Below are 22,550 nucleotides of genomic sequence, written 5' to 3' on the forward strand. Positions count from 1 at the left end.
GTACAGAAGCAGTAAGGTAACCATTTACTGCTCCTGTAAATACAAAGCTCATCGTTAACAACAAATTGACAGGCGTTAGGCAAAGAAATAAACTATCAACCCAAGATGAATATTTTCATTTATTTTTGGGATTCGGCCAAATATACAGGTTCACAAGGGCAGCCTGAGTAATTTTCTTTACCTTTTTCTCACCACTTCTCTAGATATAACAACTCTTTAAAAATTAGACAGTAGCCTAGGTGTGCCTTCAGAATTTACAGAACAAAGTTTGCTGGGATTGTGGCTGCAAGAAACTGAAGGAAAAGATTTTTCTGTGTAGGGAGAAAAACATGGGACATGCCTGAAATAGGTGTCAATGCCTATGCCGAATTTAACATCACCAACAGACGTATACCAAGATGTGCACTGACAGATCAAAAGCTCAACTTAGCTATAAAAAGATGTAACCCACTCCTACAAGAAACAGAAGACTGATTTTAAGATGGAAAAGTTTGCTCCAAGTAGTGAGGATCAATGGCACAAATTATTCCTAGAAATGGATCTCAAACTTTTACTTGCGTAACATAAAATGGGATTATAGAAATGAAAAATTACTCGTGGAGTGGAAAGATGCCATGTAGACACTCACGATTATCCCACTATAAATTACTTCTTTATTAAAAGTGCTTTCCCTACAAGTAAGGAGGGGGCTGGCTATTGGCTGGATCTTCACAGTCAAATTGGAAGTTCATAGTCTTACTGTTCACAAGTGCAAATAAGTCAGGTTTTGTCATAAGATCCTGCTACATCTAAGTTGTCAGTGTACCTCCACTGAGTTTGCATCATTATAACAAACTTCAGCAAACTTACAGCCTGCTCAGATTCTATTATGGGCAAAGAGGAGGTGTCTCCAGATCTTAAATTCAGCTTTCAACAGCACAGCACAGCTATAAAAATGGAATGGAACAGCATGTCCATATGAACTGCTGACTTTTAACATCTTTATATATGAGCATGCATCCCAGCATGTGTCCCGTTGTGTTTTTTGTTTTTTACTTGAATCACCTTTTCTCCTCTAATTTCACCAGCACCAGGGAACAAATGCTTGTGCTTGTTTTGTTTTCCACTTTCCTTCATTCTCGGTCTTAAATAAGCACTGCAATTTGTAATTGCACCCATGACTGAGTTTTTACACATTCGTAAACCTGAAACCGGTGTGTGTGTGTAGGATTTGGCCCAAATATAATATATCATCCATCATCCGGAAGATCTTTTAACATGACTCTGATACCCACTGTTAGAGGACATGCATCCTACAAACGTATATAACAACCTTAGATGTGAAACACAGTGATCAACATTGAACTTGAGTAAAAAGACAACAAAGACACTCCTTTTCTTGCTCTTGATTTAACCAATACTTCCCCTCTATTTGACGTTCATCTGAGCAGTGATCACAGCCCTACCATCTCATTTTTCTTTGCCTGTTTGTTTTATTTAAAAGCAAAGGAGACATTTTCTGTACACACACTGGTGTGGACTGAAAAAGGGGAACTGTGTACCTCTCGTTCATTCAAGCAGCTCAAGGACAAAACACAGCACATCTAACCTTGGCAGCCAGGGACGGTCAAAACTAACTACACCTTTCTGGAAAAAAATTAACTTTCCAGGCTTGTTTCTTCCAGAGGATTTATGTGAAGGCAGTCACAACAACCGAGAGGATGTGGAGAACATTCACCCTGTGCAGTCTTATATCAGCATGACGAACGGAGCTCAGAGTCCCAGCGTAGGGATTTTACTGCAAGAGGATTCAATTTGCCTGTTTGAGGGAGCATATGCCTGTGTGTGGAAAGCCTAGGCTGTGAAAGGGAGGCACGGCTGGGAAAGGCGAAGGAGAACATCACCTACCATGACAGGGAATATGATAGCAGCCACAGTTGACTTGAGAATCCAGAGGAGGGCCAGGCACACCACCTGCAGAAACGTGAACAGATGGACCCTGCGCAGCGGGACGTGACGCAGATAGATAAAGTCAGGCTGGTGTTTTAGAGGCATCAAGAGCAGCTTCAGCCGATCCATGAACTGGATGGAAAATGGAAAAGCAGCATACATATAAATGAAATGCAGGATTCACAAAAAAAGACAATAGTATTATTAAACTATGAAGTGCAACCTTGAATAACCTGCTTTCCTGACGTAAAGGAAACTCAGCAGAGAACCCAGCACAGTTCCTCTCTCTCCTGAGTAATGCGCTTTTAATTTAACGCAATGGGCTAAACATTTTAAGTCAGTTGTCTGAAGTTAAGCTCCCACATCTACATTTGGCACCTAAACAGACACAGGAGCCAAGCATCTCTCAATGCAAGGCCTTGACGTGCCTTTATTTTAGGGAGCAGGAATCCATGTGCTCTGATGATCATTATTTAAACCAAAAAACTAAGGTATTGGTGGAAATAGCTCTCTCTGCTGGCTTCTAAAGAACTAGGCTGATCTGCTGCAGCTGGGGACACGGGGAACTTCCTGTTGAAGAAAGGACTTCTTTGCCCACAAAACAGAGAAAAAAGATGAATGCCCGAACCACGGTCGGCGTCAAACTTTGGGTTACTTCTGTCAACCACCCTGTTACTGCCAAGGAACACTATAAAGATGTTCAGCATTTAAAAACAGTGCCTTTTCCAAATCAATTGGGAGCAGAGGTCACCAGAGGTGAGGGCAGACATCATGTTACCAGAGAACAGAAATGCAGATAACTGAAGAGCGAGGAAAAGGGGCAGCTTTTCAGGCAGTGTCCCTCGCCCCATGCTGGACTGGATGGACTTGGAGTTAAACCAGAATGGGGATTACTCGCTGAGTGAGGTCCTTGATCAGCAGAAAACAAGTGCACAGTTCTCTGAGCACCTGGGCCAGAAAGCAGGGGAAATCCCCTCCAGGAGAACCAACCCAAGGGTGAATATTACAATCCCCCTGTTGTCTCCTGCCAGAATTTGGGCTTGCTGCCCACTTCTGAAACGGGATTAATCTCAAATGAGTGAATGAAAGCCTGGGCCATTTTAAAGAATACCCAAGTAAATTCTCATGGCGCTCACAGAACACAGAGTCTTTTCCCATCAGAGCACAACTAAGCACTAAAAAGAAAGGCCACAATTAATAGGGTGCCAGAAAGCAACAAAAACACTTCCAGCTTCCTAGCACCAATCAAAGATAGTGCACTGTGAGAAAGGCTCCTTACGTAATATTTCCTCAATGACAAAGAAAGGGGGCTTGGCTTCCCTTCCAGTGCAAGCAGCAATGTTCCCACTTATTAACATCGCAGAATAATGCCACCACCATAAATCATGTTGCCATCATGTTTTCCTTCAGTCTGCAACAGATGTCCCAGCAGAGGACCCGAACCATCCCAGAAGTGAGCCTGGAGCCTTTGCAAGCACACGCTGTCCTCTCTATCAGTAAATTGGGGTGAAGAAAGACCCCGGGTCTTCACAAAGGCCCCCCTCATTGTTTGTGGGGACAAGACTTGGCTGCTCTCCTGCTGAGCAGATTTCTTGCCTTTAGTCTCATTCTCAAGTCAGCCAGTGTGCGGCAATATTTGTAAACAGTTGCCAACCTCCCTGGGTTTCTCTGGAAACGAAAATGAGGGGGTGGAGGAGAAGGGAAAGGCTGGAGAGTTGTAAAAGAAACCTTGTAATGAACAGTTAATGATTACCATCTTCAGGACGAGGTACCCCAGGTTAGAGCAGCCCTGGGTGCCGCGGGAGCTTACCTGCACGCCGTTGAGGGAAGCGACACCCATGTACAGGAAGACGCCGTAGAGCACAGGCATGGGAATAAACTGGGGGGCGAAAGAGAAGGAGAAAGCGAGTGAATACACAACACACTGTTAACGTGCAGGGGGGCGTAATCCCTGACCCATGATAAATCTGAATTGCACCTCTAGGTGGATAATGCAAAGTAATAGACACGAGCTATCTTTCTGCTGTATTTTGAGAGCTGGAAGAACATTTCTGTTATCACTGGATAGCTGGAGAACAGGGCAGAGGCCGAATGAGCCCTGTTCTCTCCCATTTCGGTGCAACTTTTAAGTATGTCTAAGAAACAAAGGAAACAAAGCCAGACAGTGCCAGGTAGTCAAAAAATTCAAGAAAAAGTGGAGTAAAATGTGTTCCAGGAAACCCCAAACTACTTTTCACCTCTTGGTTTCTGGTGAGACTACAAGCAAAAGATAGAGAAGATGAGAATCATGATCCTGGGATATGTACAACTTAATAAGATGTGGAAATGTGTCCAGAAGGGCTGTCCTCTCGAGTCCCAGATGAGTAATGACAGTCATGCAAACCAAATCTCTAACTACTCCAACTTTAACTCATGTTAATTATGTTAATTAATGTTAATTAATTAATTAATATTATGTTAATTAATAGTAGTCCATAAATACAGGATGATGAGTTACATTATTCACATATAGAAACTGCCTTTTTGAAATGACAATTTCTGCTCCCTCAAGTGCTAAGCACTGCCTATTCCCTCATCACTGTCACATGCAGCTGGGGACATCTTCCTTTGGCTGAAAAGCAAGCGATGTGCAGGGGCACAGCCGTGTTTCCAGACAGCTTGCATGGTTTAATGCAAGAGCAGCTATCACTAAGTCCATCTTCCTGCCTACTTCAACAAATGCCACTTTAAACCTCCCCTCTCATGCCTGAGGACCAGCCCAGCTACTTGAGCCAGCATCTGCACTAACCCAGGTGGCTGCAAAGGAGACAGCCTCCATCTACAGCATATGCCTGCACATGGAAACAACATACATGCTCCTCAGAAGAAAGTACCTGGCCCTCTGACCCAAAGCACAAAGCTTTTCTCAATGGCAAAAACAATGGTGCAGTTCCCAAAAGGGGAAAGCGTTCCTCAGCCGAACAACAAAATCGTGTGCAATCAGCGTGGCGTGATGTGAATGGAAATACTTGGGCACAAATCAAACTCAGGATCTGAATAAAGGCCTTTGTGTAATTTATTGGAACCCAAAAAGAGCAGAAAGCTCTGCAGCCGTCTGCTCGTGGTGAGGGAAGCCTTTGTGCAGTGACAAGCAGCTGCCACTGAATGGCAGACACAGCACACCCAAAGTCTCCCTGCTCCAAGTGTCACCAGGACTTCTGAGGTAGGAACGTTTCTTTTCCAACCTGTGTATGTAACTCATTAAGAAGCAAATAACCCGTGTTTATCAAATTCCCCACTACATTACTAATCGTTTACTAGGTAATAAACACAGTGCGATGCAAATTTCCGTGGAGGCCTTGATCCAGAATGCATGCATTTCACCTGGGGCACACAAGCACCAAAGTCACCAGAGCCATGTCTGCAATGTCGTCGGAGATCAAAGCGTCACTGCCTGCGTTCCTCCCTTGCCTCACCTGAGTCTCACTCCCTCTCAACTCCTCCGAGCTCCTTGACCGCTGAGTTATCCTTTTGTTGCCTTTATTTGTGGCCTTGAGTGACCTGTGTTTGTAGCACATGTTGAAAGCCAAACGATTCTCCTGCAGGCTGGCTTCAACAGTCTTCCACTACCCCACACCACAGTGGGGAGAGATGGGGAGTCAGTGTGTGGCTTACATAGTTGTGGGTGTCCAAGAGATTTAACACCCTCACTGGATCTGAGGAATCGATCAGGTAAGACAAGACAAACTCCTGCAGCAAGTTGGGTAGGAAATTTTCAGAGTTTAGCTTGCTAGTTCATTTACATTGCTCTCTTTTCTCCCAATCCTTTTCCTTTGCTTTTTAAAAAACTAAAAAGAAAAATGTCCAACTGTTATTTCACCATTCCATGCTAATTAATCCTGTCAGTCATTCCTAGGTGAAACTTCAGCACATTATCTTGCAGAGTAGGAAGCAGCACTTTCATTCTGGAAGATTATGTTTTGGCAAAGTATTCACTGGCTATGGGGTTGCTGGCAGAGGTACTCAGAGCAAACCTGCTGCTAGCCAACAGAATTAAGAATGTATTTATAGGAAAATGTCTGTGATTCTCCTAGAAGGGTAGAGGGTGTTTTGGTGGAGATCTGCCATAATTGAGCAGAAAGATGAGTGACATTCAAAAACAGCACAAACACCACAACACCCACAAAAACCAAGGATGGGATTATTCTGTGGATTGCCAGTTTTATTCAGTTTGGGACCATTAGTGTTCAGTTTGCTGCTGGCATGAGAAGACTCAAATGTTCTGCAATACATTCTGCAAAGCAGTTCTCTGTAGCAGGAGACCCTACTGCTGGTGTTTGTTGAAGGTCCTGAAACACTGCCAGGTAATTCTTACTGGCACGTGGGCAAGGAGCGTGCCAGTTTATCCTCAGACAGCCTCGCGTGAGGATCTTGCCTGTATGCGTGCTTTGGGGAAGCTCAGAAAAATTATGAATGAAGCAATAGCAGGGGAAATAATGGAGCTCAGCAGAATAGAGGAAGAGAGATCTTGTGAGGAAAGGTCACACGAACCAACAAACAGTATTAATACAATCAGGCATTAAATTAAGGGCATGGAAATGCTTGTTTGTGGAAAGGAGGAAACTATAACCAAGAAATAAAAATTTGCTAATTGTAAAAACAACCTCACAAATCAAGGATAGGAACACTGACTTCTTAAAGCCACTTTCTTCATTTTATATACATGCAGCATCATTACTCTCTGCCTGTGTCCTTCCCTCCAGGCTCACATCAAACTGTGTCTTACAGCCCCCTCAGGTTCAACCAAACTTAATTTGTCTCCTCCAAAAGTGCTCCTCCAGACACCCATCTGCTCCACCACTGAGTTACAACGAATGGTGCCACTGTTTACGTGTGTACGTTACTGTTCAGCTAACTGCTTGCATCAGTCTGTGGATCCATGGAGGTGGCCTTCTGCAGCTGAAATCTCCTGTTGTACCGTGTGCCTGCACACAGCACCACTTCAGTCATCCTCGGAAAAGGCAGTGTCCTCCACCAGGAACAGATAAGCAGATTTTCTAGTTTGATTCTATGATTTGATGATCCACTAAGGATGCATTTCTCTGTGGCTACGTGCCAGTAAATCTCAGAACTTGAAAAATAGCTACCTATCTAGATTAGATGGGACACGAGCAGCACAAGTGCCCAAAGCCTTTGCTAAAATCACGAGAAAAAAAATCAGGAGATAAATCACATTTTTTTGCACTGCTTCCTACAGAAACATGTTTTCAGTACTGCTGAGCCAGGCATCACTTCTGAGCAATAAGGAATGTGCTATTTTAGGAGGATCCAGCCTAAAAGAATGAAAATTTGATTGTTGTGCTAGCTCTTTTAAAAGCAAGGCAAGCTGCAGGAGCTTCACACTGCTGAGGTGCGTGCTTTGGCAGCCCTAACAGGCAGGGCAAAATTCCTGCTCCACTAAAGCAGTGCCAGCAGTCCCAAAGATTTTTGGCCAGAATTTTTCTCATGGAGTAACACTATCAAGCTGTAGGCTCTGCTCATTGCCATCGGTTCCACATATTCTCTCTTATCACAGTTACTTCTTTTCAGTGGGCCATGCACACAACCTATGAGCAGGTGCCAGATGAAGATTTGAAGGGTGTTTGCAGAAGTCACTTTATCCTCTAGAAACAGCTAGACTTCAGGATGAATGAGAAACAGAGAGATATCTGCAAGCTGCATTACTTCCTCTAAAAAAAGAGGCTTTTGTCAGGTCCATCCCTCTGATACATGGTATAGAAGCATTGCTAATTCTGCACCTGACAACTTCTTCCAGAGCTACAAAACAAAACCATTCTTGGCTGCTGGAGGACTCCTAAGAGTCCTGAAAGAAGGCTCTGCCAAGCTGCACTCCTGGAGCTCACACCATCTCACTCACCTGGACTATGCACAAAGGGGCAAAGCCACTGTAGAAGCATTTGGGCTTGTGTATGTGGACCTAGCGCAGATGTGCACATACACGCATACATGCAAATGTACTTTTCTTGACTCCCTCTGTTAACGTCACCAGTATGCTCACAAACTTAATCCACAATATATCTTCCATAAAACACGGGCACAGAAGAAGCATAAGAATATAGAAGAAAACTTCACCATACATAAACATGGAAGAAAAATCTTCAAACAAAAAAGTCATGGCCACAAAACCACCAGCCTGGAACTTTGGCACTATTACTATGTAGCACACAATAAATATGTTTTTTCCTTTCAGAAAGTTTACATTTAAGCCTCCATAAATTGCAAAACCACACCAGTGATTCTCACTCATCTTCTTTTCCATACTTCAACGATGAGGGTCTTTTTATAGAATAAAAATAGCCTGACTGTTGTGGCCCTGGCCACTTGGTTGTGTGAGCAGAAGGAAGCAGAAAAGGTTACATCCTTACCTTTAAGATGGGAGCCATGAAGACAGACACACCAGTCAGAATGAAAACAATGACTCCCGTGACTCTTTGCTCCCTGAAACAAAATCAGTGGGTTACCAGTATCGCTTCAGCTTTCATTCTGATTTTATTCCCTTCTCAGAGTATTCAAAACCTATGTAAATCTGGCAGCCACATTTTTGCAGACACATTTTCAAAGCTGAGGGGCAATTACAAGCCACCACCACCAGGCAGGTATCTTGTTCATGACCAAGCCTCACACACATCTTTTTTTCACACACCAAATCAGTTTTTGTATGTTTGCTCGTTCTCCTACTTCCAGTGTTTGTGGATCAGTAGAGTACTGCTACTGAGTAATGAGGAGTGTGTTTAAATGTTAAACATTAGAAACTGTTAACCAGCAGACCAAATTCTCTGCACGGCAGTTTTCACAACATGCAAATAGGCAATAAATCATTAGCTCTCCACTCTTAAATTAGCAGCGTATTTCAGAGCTTGGTCATAGTACTCCAACAGTTAGATCAGTGCCGTTTACTGTACATCGCTCTGCACACCAGGTGCAAAGAGGACTCACAATTCCCTGGTCTGGGCCTTTGTGGGTTGCTGGACATCTGACTTAAGAGGCACCCACATCTGCTCCCTGCAACTGAAAATGCCTTTGCAAATAGTATTTCTGAGGACTTCAAGTTAGGCCATTACATTTCTATTATTTGCCTAAGTGAGAGGCCTGATTTCCAGGAGTGCTGCTGCTTCTATTGAAAGCACTTCAGACCACTTAATTAAGGCAACCAAATACAAAATAAATGGTTTAATTTAGTAGAATCGATTGCTTTAGCCACAACACGTTTAAATCCTTTGCCACTATGTTTGCTTATAAATGTCTGTCTGGTTTCCATGCATAAAGAAATCTGTAGTAAATACATCTCTTTTCTCAAACACTGGAAAACTTTCTCTGATCTGGCTGGATAGACTTCTGAGGAATTGCATGGAGAGCTGCACTGCCTAATCTCACATTCAGGTTTGGAAATACAAAGAAAGCCTTAACAAACGCTGTATGAAAACTTTGCAGGATCCCATTGGCACCAGACCTTGCTATGTAAAGTCTTGTGTAGTTAGGGGTGGTTTCAATGTGCATGCCCAAAGTAGACACAGAATTTATCCCAACTCCAATGTGAAGTTTCTTTGTTTTCCTCCCTCCACTCATACTCTCCCTGTACACAGACACACACATGGCAGAACAGTTTTCTTCCTTTTCAAGAAAGACTATTTACAGAAGGACTATGCCAGATAAGCTTCATACTGGATATAACCTCTGAGGACAAAGAAAAAAAAGCTGTAGGGAAGCACAGCTGATCTTAAGATTTACTGCAAATCTAAGAGCTATTCCCCTGAACCTCTGCCTGTGTCCCGTTCAAAGCAAGACCATTTATAGTACCAACTGATCTTTGCAGGCAAACAAGGCAATGAAGGCCTATTTGGTTTGACATACCTCACTCCCAAAAACTTGGGCTGTTCTCCAGGGGCTGAAGTTTCTGTCTCCATCTTCAAGCTGTCAATATGAGCTATGGAGATCACGGTAGCAGCAACATACCAGGGCAGACCCATAAAGGAGCATATAATCATCAGGATGGCCACCCAGAACAAATCCAGATGATAACCAGCACCTTTCTGTGAAGGGAGACAGACAACCTTTGCTTTAATTATTCTAAATAGGTAAGGAATAGCCAGGACGCTGGCATAGGAGCAGAAGCACAACAACCAAGCAGCATTTCCTTCTACAACATCTTTGACCAACTGCTTAGCCTGCTCTCAGAGACAGAAGTTTTCACAAGCAGTTAGCAGAGTAGGACACATTGCTACTTAACGGGTAAACTGCCTGCCTCAGCAGGGAAAGCAGGTATGTGACACAGTTCTGGCAAGCTCTGAAAACAATGCAACTGGGTTAAGCAATAAGTATAGGAAAGCAGCAGTCTTGCAAGCAGTCTGGCAAATGAACAAGCACCTTGTATATGCTGTACAGTACTTGGAGGTTGAGATGGTGCAAGGCTAGCCCCGCAGCCAGTCAGGTAGCTCAGCACAGTGGTACTGAACATAGCAGACCATGAGTTAAATACAACTGGAGAGACGTAATGTTCACTGAAAAATACTAGGTGGGCTACACATCCTATCTTATAAACAGTGTAAGCAAGCAAGCTCTCAAAAAATATTTATCTTGATTACAGTAGGCTAACAGTATTCTGAAGGAGCTCTGCATTGCTTCTTAATAAACACAAATGAAACCCCATTATATAGTGCTATTTTTATAATTAAATGTTCGTTTTTTTGTTTTTTTGTTTTTTTAAATGTGAGGTGACACAGTGAGAAGAAATGAAATGCCTGGCACCATCCCAACCCCCTGCTGACTGCCCGCAGTACATGCAGAAACAGAGCAGGCCATTTTCACAGCATGAGACAGCTACGGCAACAAGAGCGTTCAGACAGGGTAAGTGCATGCAAGGATCGTATGCAAAGCAAGAGAGCAGTTTATGACACTGTGAGCTGTTATCCTAGTCATCTATTACAAGTGCACAGGACTTCTTTTTATACAGTGGGAGGCCAGGATTTCACCAACTGTGCATTCATACGAGTCTAGCCCTCCACACAAACATCACAGTCAGAGTGAAGCCTGAATAACTAACTAGTCATGATGGAGGGAGGAGCAATGCTGACGAAGGTACCAGTGTTAGGAAAGTGACGCGTTATTCCGGAATCTGTAATAGACAACAAGGTGCAAAATCCCTGTCCAGCTGTGTTCACTCTGTCCACTTCCTTCAGTTTCTCTCTTCCTCTCTGGTATCCTGATTTGCAAAGACACGGCAGATGAACAGCGTTTGCTATCTTTAACTGGACTTGGGGGCCACTTCCAAAAGTCAGAGCACACTTCTGTACGATGGAGAACAAAGTTGTTCACAATTCCTCCTCCGGGTCCCTTGTTTTCTTCCAAGTACAACAGCTCCTTCCATTTCCAAGTGTTTTTTCATTTGGCATCAGGAACTAGAACAGTTCCTTTATGTGCCAAGTCATCTCACGTTTGTGTGAGTGACAGCTTGGATATGCACAGAGATTCAAACACCCAAACCACCCTTTCAAAAAACCAGCCCAAAGCCTAATTTTAGTTTTAAGCAGCTGTTGTAAAATAACTCTCAATGTAATGACTTAATGAAACCTACCTGAAAGCAATCTTACAGGTATATGGTGCCTGCCAAAAGGTAACATTTACCATTTCCTATCTCAGAGCAAGATCTGAACTCCTATATTTAAGATAGGAAGCAACTGTAGAATCTCAGTCAGGACTGCAAATGGTCTGAGCACTGCCGATCACGCTGGGTACTGAACACCCAACTTTATGCTTTCCTGGGGAAAGCAACAAGAGCAGCTGATGGCCTTGCATCAACCACCTGTCAAAAGGAGAAAGCTGCCCTCATTCTTTACTCCCTCGTAAAGACCTCTGTTCTTTAGATGGGCTTGAAAATAAACTCCTGTGGAAACTGAGATTGGAAAGAGAATAATTTCTGTCCGAATCAGACACTGGTGCCTGCTAGCAAAACACTGGGTGAATTTACCACAAAAAGCTTTTCCCAAACAACGTACACCTCTCTTTTTATTGCTTTTATCTATTATTTTTAAATCCTTTAACGGACTAACACAGGAAATCCACCAGTCACAAATGCCAAGAGTAGAAATGGAGAAACAGAAGAGCCACCAAAGAAAGGGATCTTCAGAAAAATACTAGAGAAATCTTTAAGGTTTGATATTTTAAAGAAGATTAACCTTTTTTTAAACTTGTTCAATTTGATTTTATTGGAAAGAACAAATGAGCCAGACCTACTTGGTGACCTAAGAGGGAAAGCAATCTAACTCCTTTTGAATAGTACTCATTGTTTTCCTAATACATGTACCGCTTACCTTGGCTGGCCAGCAGCACTCAGCAACACCCTGCCAATACTTTTAACAAGGCACCAGAAAAAAAAAAAAAAGAAGAAAAAAAAAGTCCTCTTTTGGGCCTACGGTAGATTTTCTGTAGTGATGTATATTTTGGTGCAGAGCTGCAGGGTCGGACTAGTGAACCCCCATTTAAACAAAAGCATATTCTTACAACCCTAACAAAGGAAGCAGGAAACAAATTTTTATTTTAAACAGTACTTTGTGGGAATGTTTATACTTTGTTACTAAAAAAGTACACCCAGTGCTGATAGCATAACTGTGTTCAGCACCTACAAGCTGAAGCAGAGACGAGGGAAGGTACACCTTGAAACCGCAAGGCCGAGGGGAGGAGGACACATGTTGGACAGAAGGTTGCATGCCCTCTGCACAAGAAAGGATTATCCCTGGGTTTCAGTCTTTTGTTGCCTTCCCCAGCTTTGCTATAACTGGAGTGGATATGGTTACATCCATGTAGCAGCAGAAGGCCATATCGTGAGGGCTCAAGTGTACCTAAAACTGAGGCCGTGTCCAGGGAACATACAGGTGAGGAAATCAGACACCTGCAAAAAGCAAGTGTATGCTGACAGCCCTGTCTGACAGACTTGCAGACATCTATGCTGTACCCTGCCTCCATAATCACCTTCACTTAATGGTGTGCTTCAAGGGCAGGGTAAAGATTAGCCTCCCCCTGGGGAAGATGTGGGCACACTGTTAATTTTAACTGCCCAGCTCCAGATGGCAAGAAGTGATGTTCTGAGGTTTATTTCAATCCAGCCCTGCAAGACAGCGGTCAGCCAGCAGTCGTCAGTCTGCACAACAAACCTTTCCCATGCCCTCTCTGTCCCCCAGGTCAGTCTTAAATCACGTTGATTGTCTAATGCCCACAAGTGACCATTCAAACTGCAACGTCCTCCTCTTTTTCAAGTAAGAGCTCGACTCACAGGAGAGCTACATTTCCAACAGCTCTCAGTATAACTGATGAACTGGCTAGCTAAACAATGACCCAGCATTAGCCATGTTTTGAGCAAGTCTTTGCTCTCATAGGTTAGAACACTTGAAACGTGTGCTGTTAGCAGGAAGGGAGAGTCTTCTTTTACAGGAATTTAATATTTTTCAATAGAACTGACCATGCAGGGAAAGCAAAAACCCTACAGGCATGAAAACCTGCATAGCGCTGGTCTGCAAAGTTTATTTTAAAAACATTACTACATCCTAGGCTGTTCTATGTCAGCGGATATAAAGCTTCTCTTTCAATAGCATCCAACTGTGGCTATACCTTTGATACATCCAAGATCTCTTCAGCTTATTTCTTGTATTTTACCGCACCATAAAGCCACCGCGGCTGCCATACTTGGGCCATCTCTTGCCATACCCACCAGAGGTGGGTTTCTGCCATCACCCCAGCACACCAAGACCTCCCTTTGGAGCAGCTGACAGCCTCACGTATGGGTTGGCCGTGACACAAAGAGCTTTGTTCTGCCAGTTTGATGATTCTATTTCTGGGAACACCCATTGGCCTTACGATTAGCACACTAACAGGGGCTTATCAGATCTGGAAAATCTTTGCCCGTTTTGATTAGGTGAGAAAGATTTTGGCTTGGATGCAGTCCACAGAAAAATCAGGTCACAGCTCGGGCTGGAGCAGAGGACCTTTCAAGCACGCGGGCTCTCCCAGCAGCAAACCTGAGCTCCTGCAGTGAATGCTCTCTGCAGATCCACACATGCCTGTTTATTTATTCCACAATTAACTTTCATCCTTTCCCCCCCGACACAGTGACATAAGAGGATACTCAAGGGTATCATTAGTCAATCATTAGAAGGGTGTCAGGCGTCCACACTGAACTTCAAACTCCCTGGTGTCAGGGTTCAAGGCATTACCCAGCACAGCAGAAAAATCCACACACCCAGCTCTTTCTACCTTTAACGGTTACAGCTTGTGCTGCACCATCCTCCCTCATTAGGCTTTCTTCTGAGTGAGATCCTGACCTCGTGGATATACTGCGGCTTCCTTCTTTTTCCTGTCCGTGCTGAACCATGCTGTATATGCAGCCCTGCCGCAAGCCCTCCTCCATCTCTAGCACAGAAGCAGCACAGGACAGCTCTTTGCACACATGCGAGACACCAAGCACACCCACCTTGAGCTTGTGTTCCTTCCTGTTGACGATGACGGCTGTAATTTGCTGGTCCATGAAGATGAGGATAGTCACCAGCAGTGCAGGGATGGCTGCTGCCAGGTACACCCACCATGGGTTCCCTCCAAAAGGTGGGATAAACCAACCCCTCTCGGGACTGGTGGGCTTTTAAGGGCAAGGAAAGGAAAGCTTGTGTTAGCGCTGCAATATATGAGTGACATTATCATAGTATAAATGTCTTTACACTTCCAGCAACAGGGCTTTTCCTTCCATTAAAAGGCTACAGAGAGACACTTGAGGTTTGTGATAATTTAATCCTTCCCAGAAACAGCAACAAACAGTCCTTAATAATTAAACATTGATTATAGGGGACCAGCTTTTGCAAGCTGATTAGCAGCAAGGTTACAAGGGGGGGTATGAGGAACGTGCCAGCAAGCACCCTTGAGCAGCTTCTCCAAAATGCCTCCAAGGAGCTGAACGAGGGAATGTGTCCCTGGGGTGACTGAGCACATAACCCAGCGCACATGAGTCCTCGATGCAAGAACTTACACCAGCCCAAAGGAGGTAGGAGAAGCTGGGCCTATGTTCAAAGTATGGAGGCAGGATTTAGGAGATAAATCAGCCAGCCAAAGCAAATAGAAAGGGTATCAGCTGAGTGAAATGGTCCTTTCCAGCAAGCTGACTACTTTCTTGTTTTGAGGGCATTTTATTCAGGGCAGATGGGTGGAAAAGGGAACCTATTCCAAAGCCCACAAAATGAGCTGACAATTACATACCTTGAATTCACTTGGCACAATTAGTTTTGGTGTGTCCACACCTACCAGGGCATCTATTCCACAGAAAATCAGAATGGATAAGATAATGGCAAAGTCACTGATGAGCTTCCTGGCCTGAAACAGAAGTTGATATCGTAATAGTTAGCACTATGAGGCACCACTTTATCCATGCCTTAGATTCTCTGCGATATTCCAAGTGTGCATTTGGTGGCAATACAAACTAATTATTTCTTTTTACGTAGAAACAAAGGTGCACATTGTAATGTCTTATTCCATTTTCCCAAAATGCGCCTTGGTACTTCATTGTGTTGTCTGAAGGCCAAACAATTAAGCCTAAATGGAAGTATGAAAACAAGCCTAAGGAAAAAGAAAACTGCTTTTGTAAGAAACTCCCACATGAATTCTTCAGAACAGTCTTACTGATACTGCTTTCAACAGCAGCCAACAACCACCAGGATGGAGGCCTAGGAGTCTGAAAAGCTTGCAATGCAAGTCTATCAAGAAAAAGAGGTCCTTTCTTTAATAAGTAACTTCCTGTGCAAGATGAAATGTATTTAGAAAAAGTAGGGAGAGAGGAGTTCACTCGAGACTCCCAATTCCTCTCCTGACAAGGTGCTGAGCAAGCCTGGGAGCAGAGCAAGTCCGCCGCTAGCACACGCTTTGCACTGCTCTCCGACTGTCGGTGCCAAGCACCAACCTGAGGCTCAGGCATATGGGGACCATGCAGGGACACGGGAGGCTCGGAGTGTTTGGGGGGCCAGGACAGCCCACTGATTGCTATGGTTAGCCAAACTGCCAAAGTAATGGTTGAGAACTATTTAATGTCTTGGGAAGAATTCTGAGACGGTTTAGGTTTGTTTCTTTTTTAAATAATTGCATATGTTCTCATTCTGGTCGTACTGCTTACTGGAAGACTTCAAGGTCAGCTTCCAACATTAACAGATATTGAGTATTTACAAATGAGCCTAAAAAAATAGTGACATTTTTACACATTATTTAATATTGTCTCCTCCTGTTTGCCTTCTGATCTCTGATTCTTTAGGATTCTCATATTCACGTTTTTTCTCTGCAGGGACAGAGACTGCATTTTGATACAAGTTGAGCTTCTCGTGTCATCTCAGAAATCTTAAGGTATGTGCCTTTCACAAAAACATATGTTATGTCCAGATACTATTCTTTTAATAGGATTGATTTTGCAATGTACATTTAGGAAAAAAAAAGGGGGGGGGGGGGAATTGAAGAAAATGGAAAACTCAAATTTCCAAGACAGATGTGATATTCCATGTAAATGGCAGAGTTCGAAATGGCATTGTTTTCTGTTCAAGTAATAGGTCAACCCAAACAGACAGGATGAGAAACTGTTTCTTGGTTAAATCCTCTACATACTCTGAGGAGTGCGACTTTACCCGAGTCAATGCAATATCACAGTGTAAAGCTGCCACCGGTTGGGCTCTGAAGCTAAACCGGACAGGCCCCACTGTGCTTGTCTGGAGCTATGCAGGATCTTTAAGGATTTGTTCCTTCCAGGCTTCCCAGGTTCACATAGTTACAGATAAACTGAGTGGCATTCCAGGACAGATGGAATTCATTTCCTTTTTATTAAAAATAATAGAGGTTCGATTGTAACACAGCAAAACAGTAAATAAAAATCCTTGCAGGATAAATCCCATTCTGTCAGAATGCCAAAAATGGGGGACAAGTCTTACACAAACATGGCTTTTTGTTACACAAACAGAAGCTCACATGCATGTCTTCTTTCAGATGCAAACTGATGAAACTGGCAAAGGCTGAATCTTGGGGAGGGCAGAGCTACTTGTCTAGTGTGTTTCAAATGATCCCCTCACAGCTGAAAGGACTGTTTTTTGTTTGTTTTTGTTTCTTTCCCCTGCCTTTGAACATTGAACAGTTGTCATGACAAAGACAGAATAAGCAGATGCACTTGAGAGATGCATATAAGTTGGCTCTAAGTCTGAGCGAAATCTTGTTTAAATCAAGGCAAAGGTTACCAGGACATCCCTATTTTGCATCTGATCTTAAGAAATTAAATGAAATTTCTGCTTCAAGTCCCTACCACAAAAGGTATGCCAGACATGGACTGTAGGCAAGTTTTACATTTTTGAGTGTTGCAAATGCTACCTGTTAACATGAAAGATGCATCCCTTCTATGCTATACAGACCACTAGCTTACCCACTTTTCAGTGACAGAGCAAAGGGCTTCTTTTGTCCTCCCCAAACATTCCCCTTAGGCTATAAACAGGGAAACCTCTGACATTGATTAATCATCCCTTTGGCATATTTGATTTCTGTAAAATGTCCATCCAACCTACCCCAGAGTCAGTACGTAAATTGAGCTTTGTATCTGGCTCTGAAAATAGCTAGCTGAAACTATATAGGCCTGAAATACTCTTAAGACTGATAAACTACATTATTGAGTATCTTCGCTTGGAATTGTTGTCTTCAGTACCTTTAAAATCACCGTCACATCTCAATGACAGATTACAGCTCATTTTGGCTCTTCTGCTGACTTACCTGTGTCCTCCAGAAACACAGAGAGTGAAAGCTAAGCAAACCCAGGATATACCTTGGTTAACCAGTACCATCTTTTTATTGCATCAAATGCAGTCTGGCTTCCCTGAAAAGCTTTTGCCCCTCTGTGTGACAACTACACCAAGAGGAAGGCGGCTTAACTTTGCACTCTGAAAGAGTAAAAAAACAGACTGCTAGGGTGAAAGGAGAGACTTACAGTGGTTGGAAAATAGCGACTGGTCTTGAATTTCTTCAGGGCCATGGAGCAGGTGTAAGTGCCAAAAAAGAGGATGAAAGACATGAGGGTGATGTCAGGGACATAATCACAGCTGTTGCCCACAAGGTGTCCTCCATATTTCAAGCACTCCTTCTTTGTCAGAGACGACCAGTCAATGGTGGTGTTGTACTGCAGAAAAAAAGGAACATTTCCATGATGCCATGTTCACATAAACACTGCCCACACTACGATGGGAACAGAGACAGACCATCAGGAAAAATACTGTGAAGAAAATGGAGGCATGGAACAGAAGCTAAAAATCCCCGTGCTTTGGGGCAGACAGAATGGATTTTAACCCAGACAGAGGATGGTGTTAACTTTCAAACTCAGGGGTTACACCTTCAAACTTGGAAAGAAGATCTTTTGAATAGGCAATAAATAAAAGGAGAAAGCTAAGGTCTCTGTCGAATCTCTTCCCATAGCAATTTTGTGTATGAAGTACCTTTCCACATCATATTTCCAACTGCAAGGTGCTCGCTGTCTGGGCTGACAATCAAACCTAAACACTGCCAGCTTCAGAGAGGTATTTCAGACACTCTCCCCATTCCAAGTCTGCCTCAGCTGTGGTCTGCTGGACATTTCTAGGTTTTCTGGAGAGGAAGTGCCACATCAGAAACTTCATGCAGAACTCATTCATTACAAGCAACACCAAAATCAAATGTACTTCTCTTGGATGAAGATGAGCACAGTTTCCACAGCAGAAAATCGCTCTCCTTGCCTAACAGAAACAAGGCTTTAGCTTGCCTAATGCCTGCAGGCAGCAAGAAACTTCTGCATAACCAGCATTGTGCCGCTGCAGTTAGGTGGTGCTCCTCCGAGCACCTCCACCAAGCAGCACCAATTGCCCTGGGCTAAAAGACAGGCATTATGGTAGTGAAGGCTGAGCAAACAAAACTAAGCTTTGCTTCCTTTTGTTTGCTTGAATTCAGCTTGTGCTGGTAGGTTGCAAATTTTGGGAGACAAAACAAATCCCCTGTGTTTACAGAAAAGCAGCCAGGAAGATGCTGATGTCCAACCTCACTCTCTGCTATACCACCTGCAAAGTACTCTGGATACAGTGCATGCCGTAAATGTCCCTGAGCAGGGTATAAGAATTACCAAAGTAGGGCAGTGGCAGAGCAGGTCTCTGCCAAGCTGGTAAAATGTGCTCAAAACCGCAGAAATGTCCTACAGCACCAGCTCACCTGCTGGGGTTCAATGCAGCGTACACAAATACAATCATTTCAGTTCATTTCAGCAAGAGCTGAGGGTCTCTTCCTTACAGTACTAGCAAATAAGATCCCACATTTGAATTTCCCTTAATAGCTTCCATCCTGATTTGAATACTTTGTTACTAAAGATGACCAACTGCAGTTGCCAGATAGGGAGGCACTATTTGTATTTAAAACGCCATTGTGGAATCCAGATCCACACAGGACATGTTAGATGATCATCTGTTTCCTAATGCTTGAGGTAAGCAGAGCCTGAGGAAGTGTCTTTTCCTCTCCCTGAGCCTGTATAATTCATAATAACATCAGCAGAGCCATGAGGACAGAACAAATACAAATACACGAGAGGCCAAGACTGCAAATGTGCACAAAGCAGTGAGCTCGCGAGGTTATTCTGGGTGCACCCAGAGAGCACCGTTGTGGGGGAGACTAGGAATTCAGAGCATGTGTGTTAATACCAAGAAAAGTTTCAAGTTATTTTAGGTACCTATAAACTTCTGCCAGTCCGGGGATTTTTAGAATCACATTGTCTCTACTCCTCTGTTTCTGTATGAAAACCCAAATGAAGGAAATCATAGTCCCAGGAACCGTAAAATTAGAGATAATGGATATTTAACAAAAACTCTAAGTGAATAAATAACGCAGAGAGAAAAGCTTATTTTACTCCAGATACTTCAGCTGTAGAAAACTTATTGCAAATATGGGCACAGAGTAATTCAGACTAACATGCAATTTACCAGGAAAAGCACGTTCTTTAGGCAAACTGTAGGATATAAAATATGCTGTTGCTTATAAGGGAAATTTTCAACAAGTAAGTTAAGCAAAGTTATATTAGAAATCTTGAAAATAATGAAGGTACTCACTGAAGACTAAAGCTTCATGGACTCATTTCGTATCTATTAGTATCTTGTTCATGTGGGTATATTGTAAAATACCTCACATATGCCTCCAAACACTGGATGGTTATCAAGTGGTCAGAAGCTGCATGTGATAAACTTCAGTTTCCTCAGCAAATTTTGTGACTCCAAAGAGCTCTAGCCAAACTGAGGCATGATTGTGCTGACAGTGATAGCAGTGAGGAAAAAAAAAACAACAACAACAAAAAACCAGCCATGTTCTTGTTTTGACATGATGCCGACACATTTGCTCTCTCAGCGGCACCAAGCAGCACCAAATTGTCCCTCATCAATAGGGTTTCTGCAGGTCTGCCCTGACTGTTGGCTTCATGGCTGCACCAGAGGGGAGAGCAGACATCAGAAAAAACAGTATTTGGGAGCAAACTTTGCGCACCGTGCATTTGCGTGCATACCTCCCACAGAGTTAAACCACCGGCACTTGCATTTTTAGAGCTACAGAAATAAAACCCAAAGAGCGTTCAATAGTTAAGATTGCTGTTTGGGATACCAAAGAGCAGAAACAAGAGGACATCCCTTTTCCCACAACCCTACTACCTAAATGAATTGGTGGCCCCTCCTGGAAGTGCTCGCCGCCACCCAAACATTTGGGTGGCAGCTTATTTGAGACTGACAGGCGTACAAAAGGCAGCACACAAATACAGGGCCAACCAGCAGATTGTAAATAGCTGGAAAACTCCAGGACTACTTGGGTTGTCTTTGCTCTGAGCACCAGGATACGCTATTTAGCGAGCTCTCCTGCTGCAGCTTTCAGGCTGGGACAAGGATTTGGGGCACCGGAAGAGGACTTTGTACTACAACCGTCCCTTAGTGAAAGCCCATGGATAAGCCATCTGCACAGGAGGATGGATGAGATGCGCTGTTTCCTATATCAGGGAGCTGCCAGCTATAGGAGACCCCCCCCCCAAAGTGATCCTGCTTTGTCACAGCACATTCACCTCCCTGGCCAGCTGTCTGGCGGGGTTTGTAGCAGGGCTGCTCTTCCTGTTCGCAACACCCTCATCTCTTGTCCCTGGACATTCATTTTGCTTTGAAACTACAAAAAAATAGTGCTGGCTCCCAGCTTGCTCTGCCACAGGCAAGGAAACAGCCAAGCTCTGTGCCAGGGGCTCGCTTCTCCAGCAGGGACCAGGGCTAAAGCAGGAGAGTTCAGTTCCTCCAGGGGCAGCATGGCCCCCCGGCTCTTTGCAAAATCAGCCAGAGATACAATCGGGTCTGACAGGAGCTGCCTCCAGCCCTACCGGGTGGCAGGCAGGGTGTCACAAAATGGGGTTTTGGGGAAGGAGGGCTGAGATGTCAAAACTACTGTTCCGACAAAGGACAGTTGGGAAACACAACTTGTTGGGTTTTTTTCTTGTCTCCCGGCCTGAGTTTGGTTCTTTGCCTTCCTCTAATGCATGCCTCTTCTCTCCTGAGACTGTCAATCAAATGCTAAATCCACAAATAATGAGAAGAGTCGTTCTTATTAATGAAACAGAAGTGGCAACTGGCACTCTCTTCTTGACAGGTGGATTTAGGCGTCCTGACAGCTGGCATTGTATGAGAGCTTGGGGCTGCTCATCATTTCCCCAAGCATTATTTTGTGTGACGGGCAGCTGAACAATTAGTCCCTCACTTTCAGCCCTTCCAGAAGCGGTGAACTCAGATGCTCAGAACCACAGCAAGCTGACAGAGGTGGGGCTGGGAAGATGGCAAGGAGCAGTAAAGGGCACATCAGGTGCAGCATCAGGAGACCTCGCTTCTATTTCTTCATGCTGCTGCCGACCCTTTTGGGACCTTGGGGGATGCCCTTTCCTTCAGGTTTATGTCTAACTTCCAGTGCCTGAAGTGGTCCTGCACAGCATGCCAAGCCCAGAAACCCTTCCCTTTCTGCTGAGCTACCTGACGCTACACAAGAGTGGCCACCACATACAGACAAGTAGGATCTGTATTCTTCAGCCTAAGGTTACTACTCTGTCCCTCAGCTTCCTATGCATGAAACACAGAAGCATCTGAACCTATCAAGATCTGTTTCTTTCTCATCATCCAAAGCTCACCATGTGAGGGAAATCTAGAAAAGCCAGTGCTAGCCACAGAAAATCAAAGAACAGGATAGAAACAGGACCTTCCAAACGAAGGGCTGGCCACACTGGTGTCAAGAAAGAGGCCGCCATGCGCAAGCCATTACTGATATCAAATTGCACATATAGTATTCTGTATGTGGTACTACAAGAAATCCTTGGAGGATAAAGTGCGGTGTAACATTTTCATAGTGTCACAGGCAAAGGGGTGTGTGTGTCAGTGTAAGGATTTTCTTCATGTGATCAGTTACTGATCTCTTTGGCCCAGCAGAAACACTTCCTTACAGACTTCCAAGACTGTAGTCCCTGTCCTTGCAAAGGTGTATTTTAAGACAGAAAAGTAAAATACAGAAGTGGGAAAGAG

The 22,550-nt window shown here is 43.8% G+C and overlaps 1 protein-coding gene and 1 long non-coding RNA gene across 6 annotated transcripts in view; one reads left to right on the top strand and one right to left on the bottom strand.

Annotated features, from left to right (window-relative positions):
• The window catches only part of SLC4A4 (solute carrier family 4 member 4), a 229,489-nt gene that overhangs the window by 12,697 nt on the left and 194,242 nt on the right, over positions 1–22,550 (bottom strand). For all 5 annotated transcript variants that reach the window (XM_083835258.1, XM_083835255.1, XM_083835256.1 and 2 more), the window contains 7 exons: positions 17,945–18,133; positions 15,202–15,315; positions 14,429–14,590; positions 9,820–9,998; positions 8,334–8,406; positions 3,740–3,808; positions 1,888–2,061 (listed from right to left, as the gene is read on the bottom strand). In XM_083835258.1, the coding sequence (XP_083691384.1) occupies positions 1,888–2,061; positions 3,740–3,808; positions 8,334–8,406; positions 9,820–9,998; positions 14,429–14,590; positions 15,202–15,315; positions 17,945–18,133 (960 nt within the window). The remainder of the gene's footprint in view (positions 1–1,887; positions 2,062–3,739; positions 3,809–8,333; positions 8,407–9,819; positions 9,999–14,428; positions 14,591–15,201; positions 15,316–17,944; positions 18,134–22,550) is intronic.
• Positions 1–22,550, top strand: part of LOC310899192 — an 80,011-nt gene that overhangs the window by 8,751 nt on the left and 48,710 nt on the right. Inside the window, exons 2-3 of the long non-coding RNA XR_014584058.1 lie at positions 10,680–10,812; positions 16,274–16,332. This is a non-coding gene — a long non-coding RNA (uncharacterized lncRNA). The remainder of the gene's footprint in view (positions 1–10,679; positions 10,813–16,273; positions 16,333–22,550) is intronic.

The sequence above is a fragment of the Anser anser genome, assembly GCF_964211835.1.
Source record: "Anser anser genome assembly, chromosome: 4".
Lineage (NCBI taxonomy): Eukaryota > Metazoa > Chordata > Aves > Anseriformes > Anatidae > Anser > Anser anser.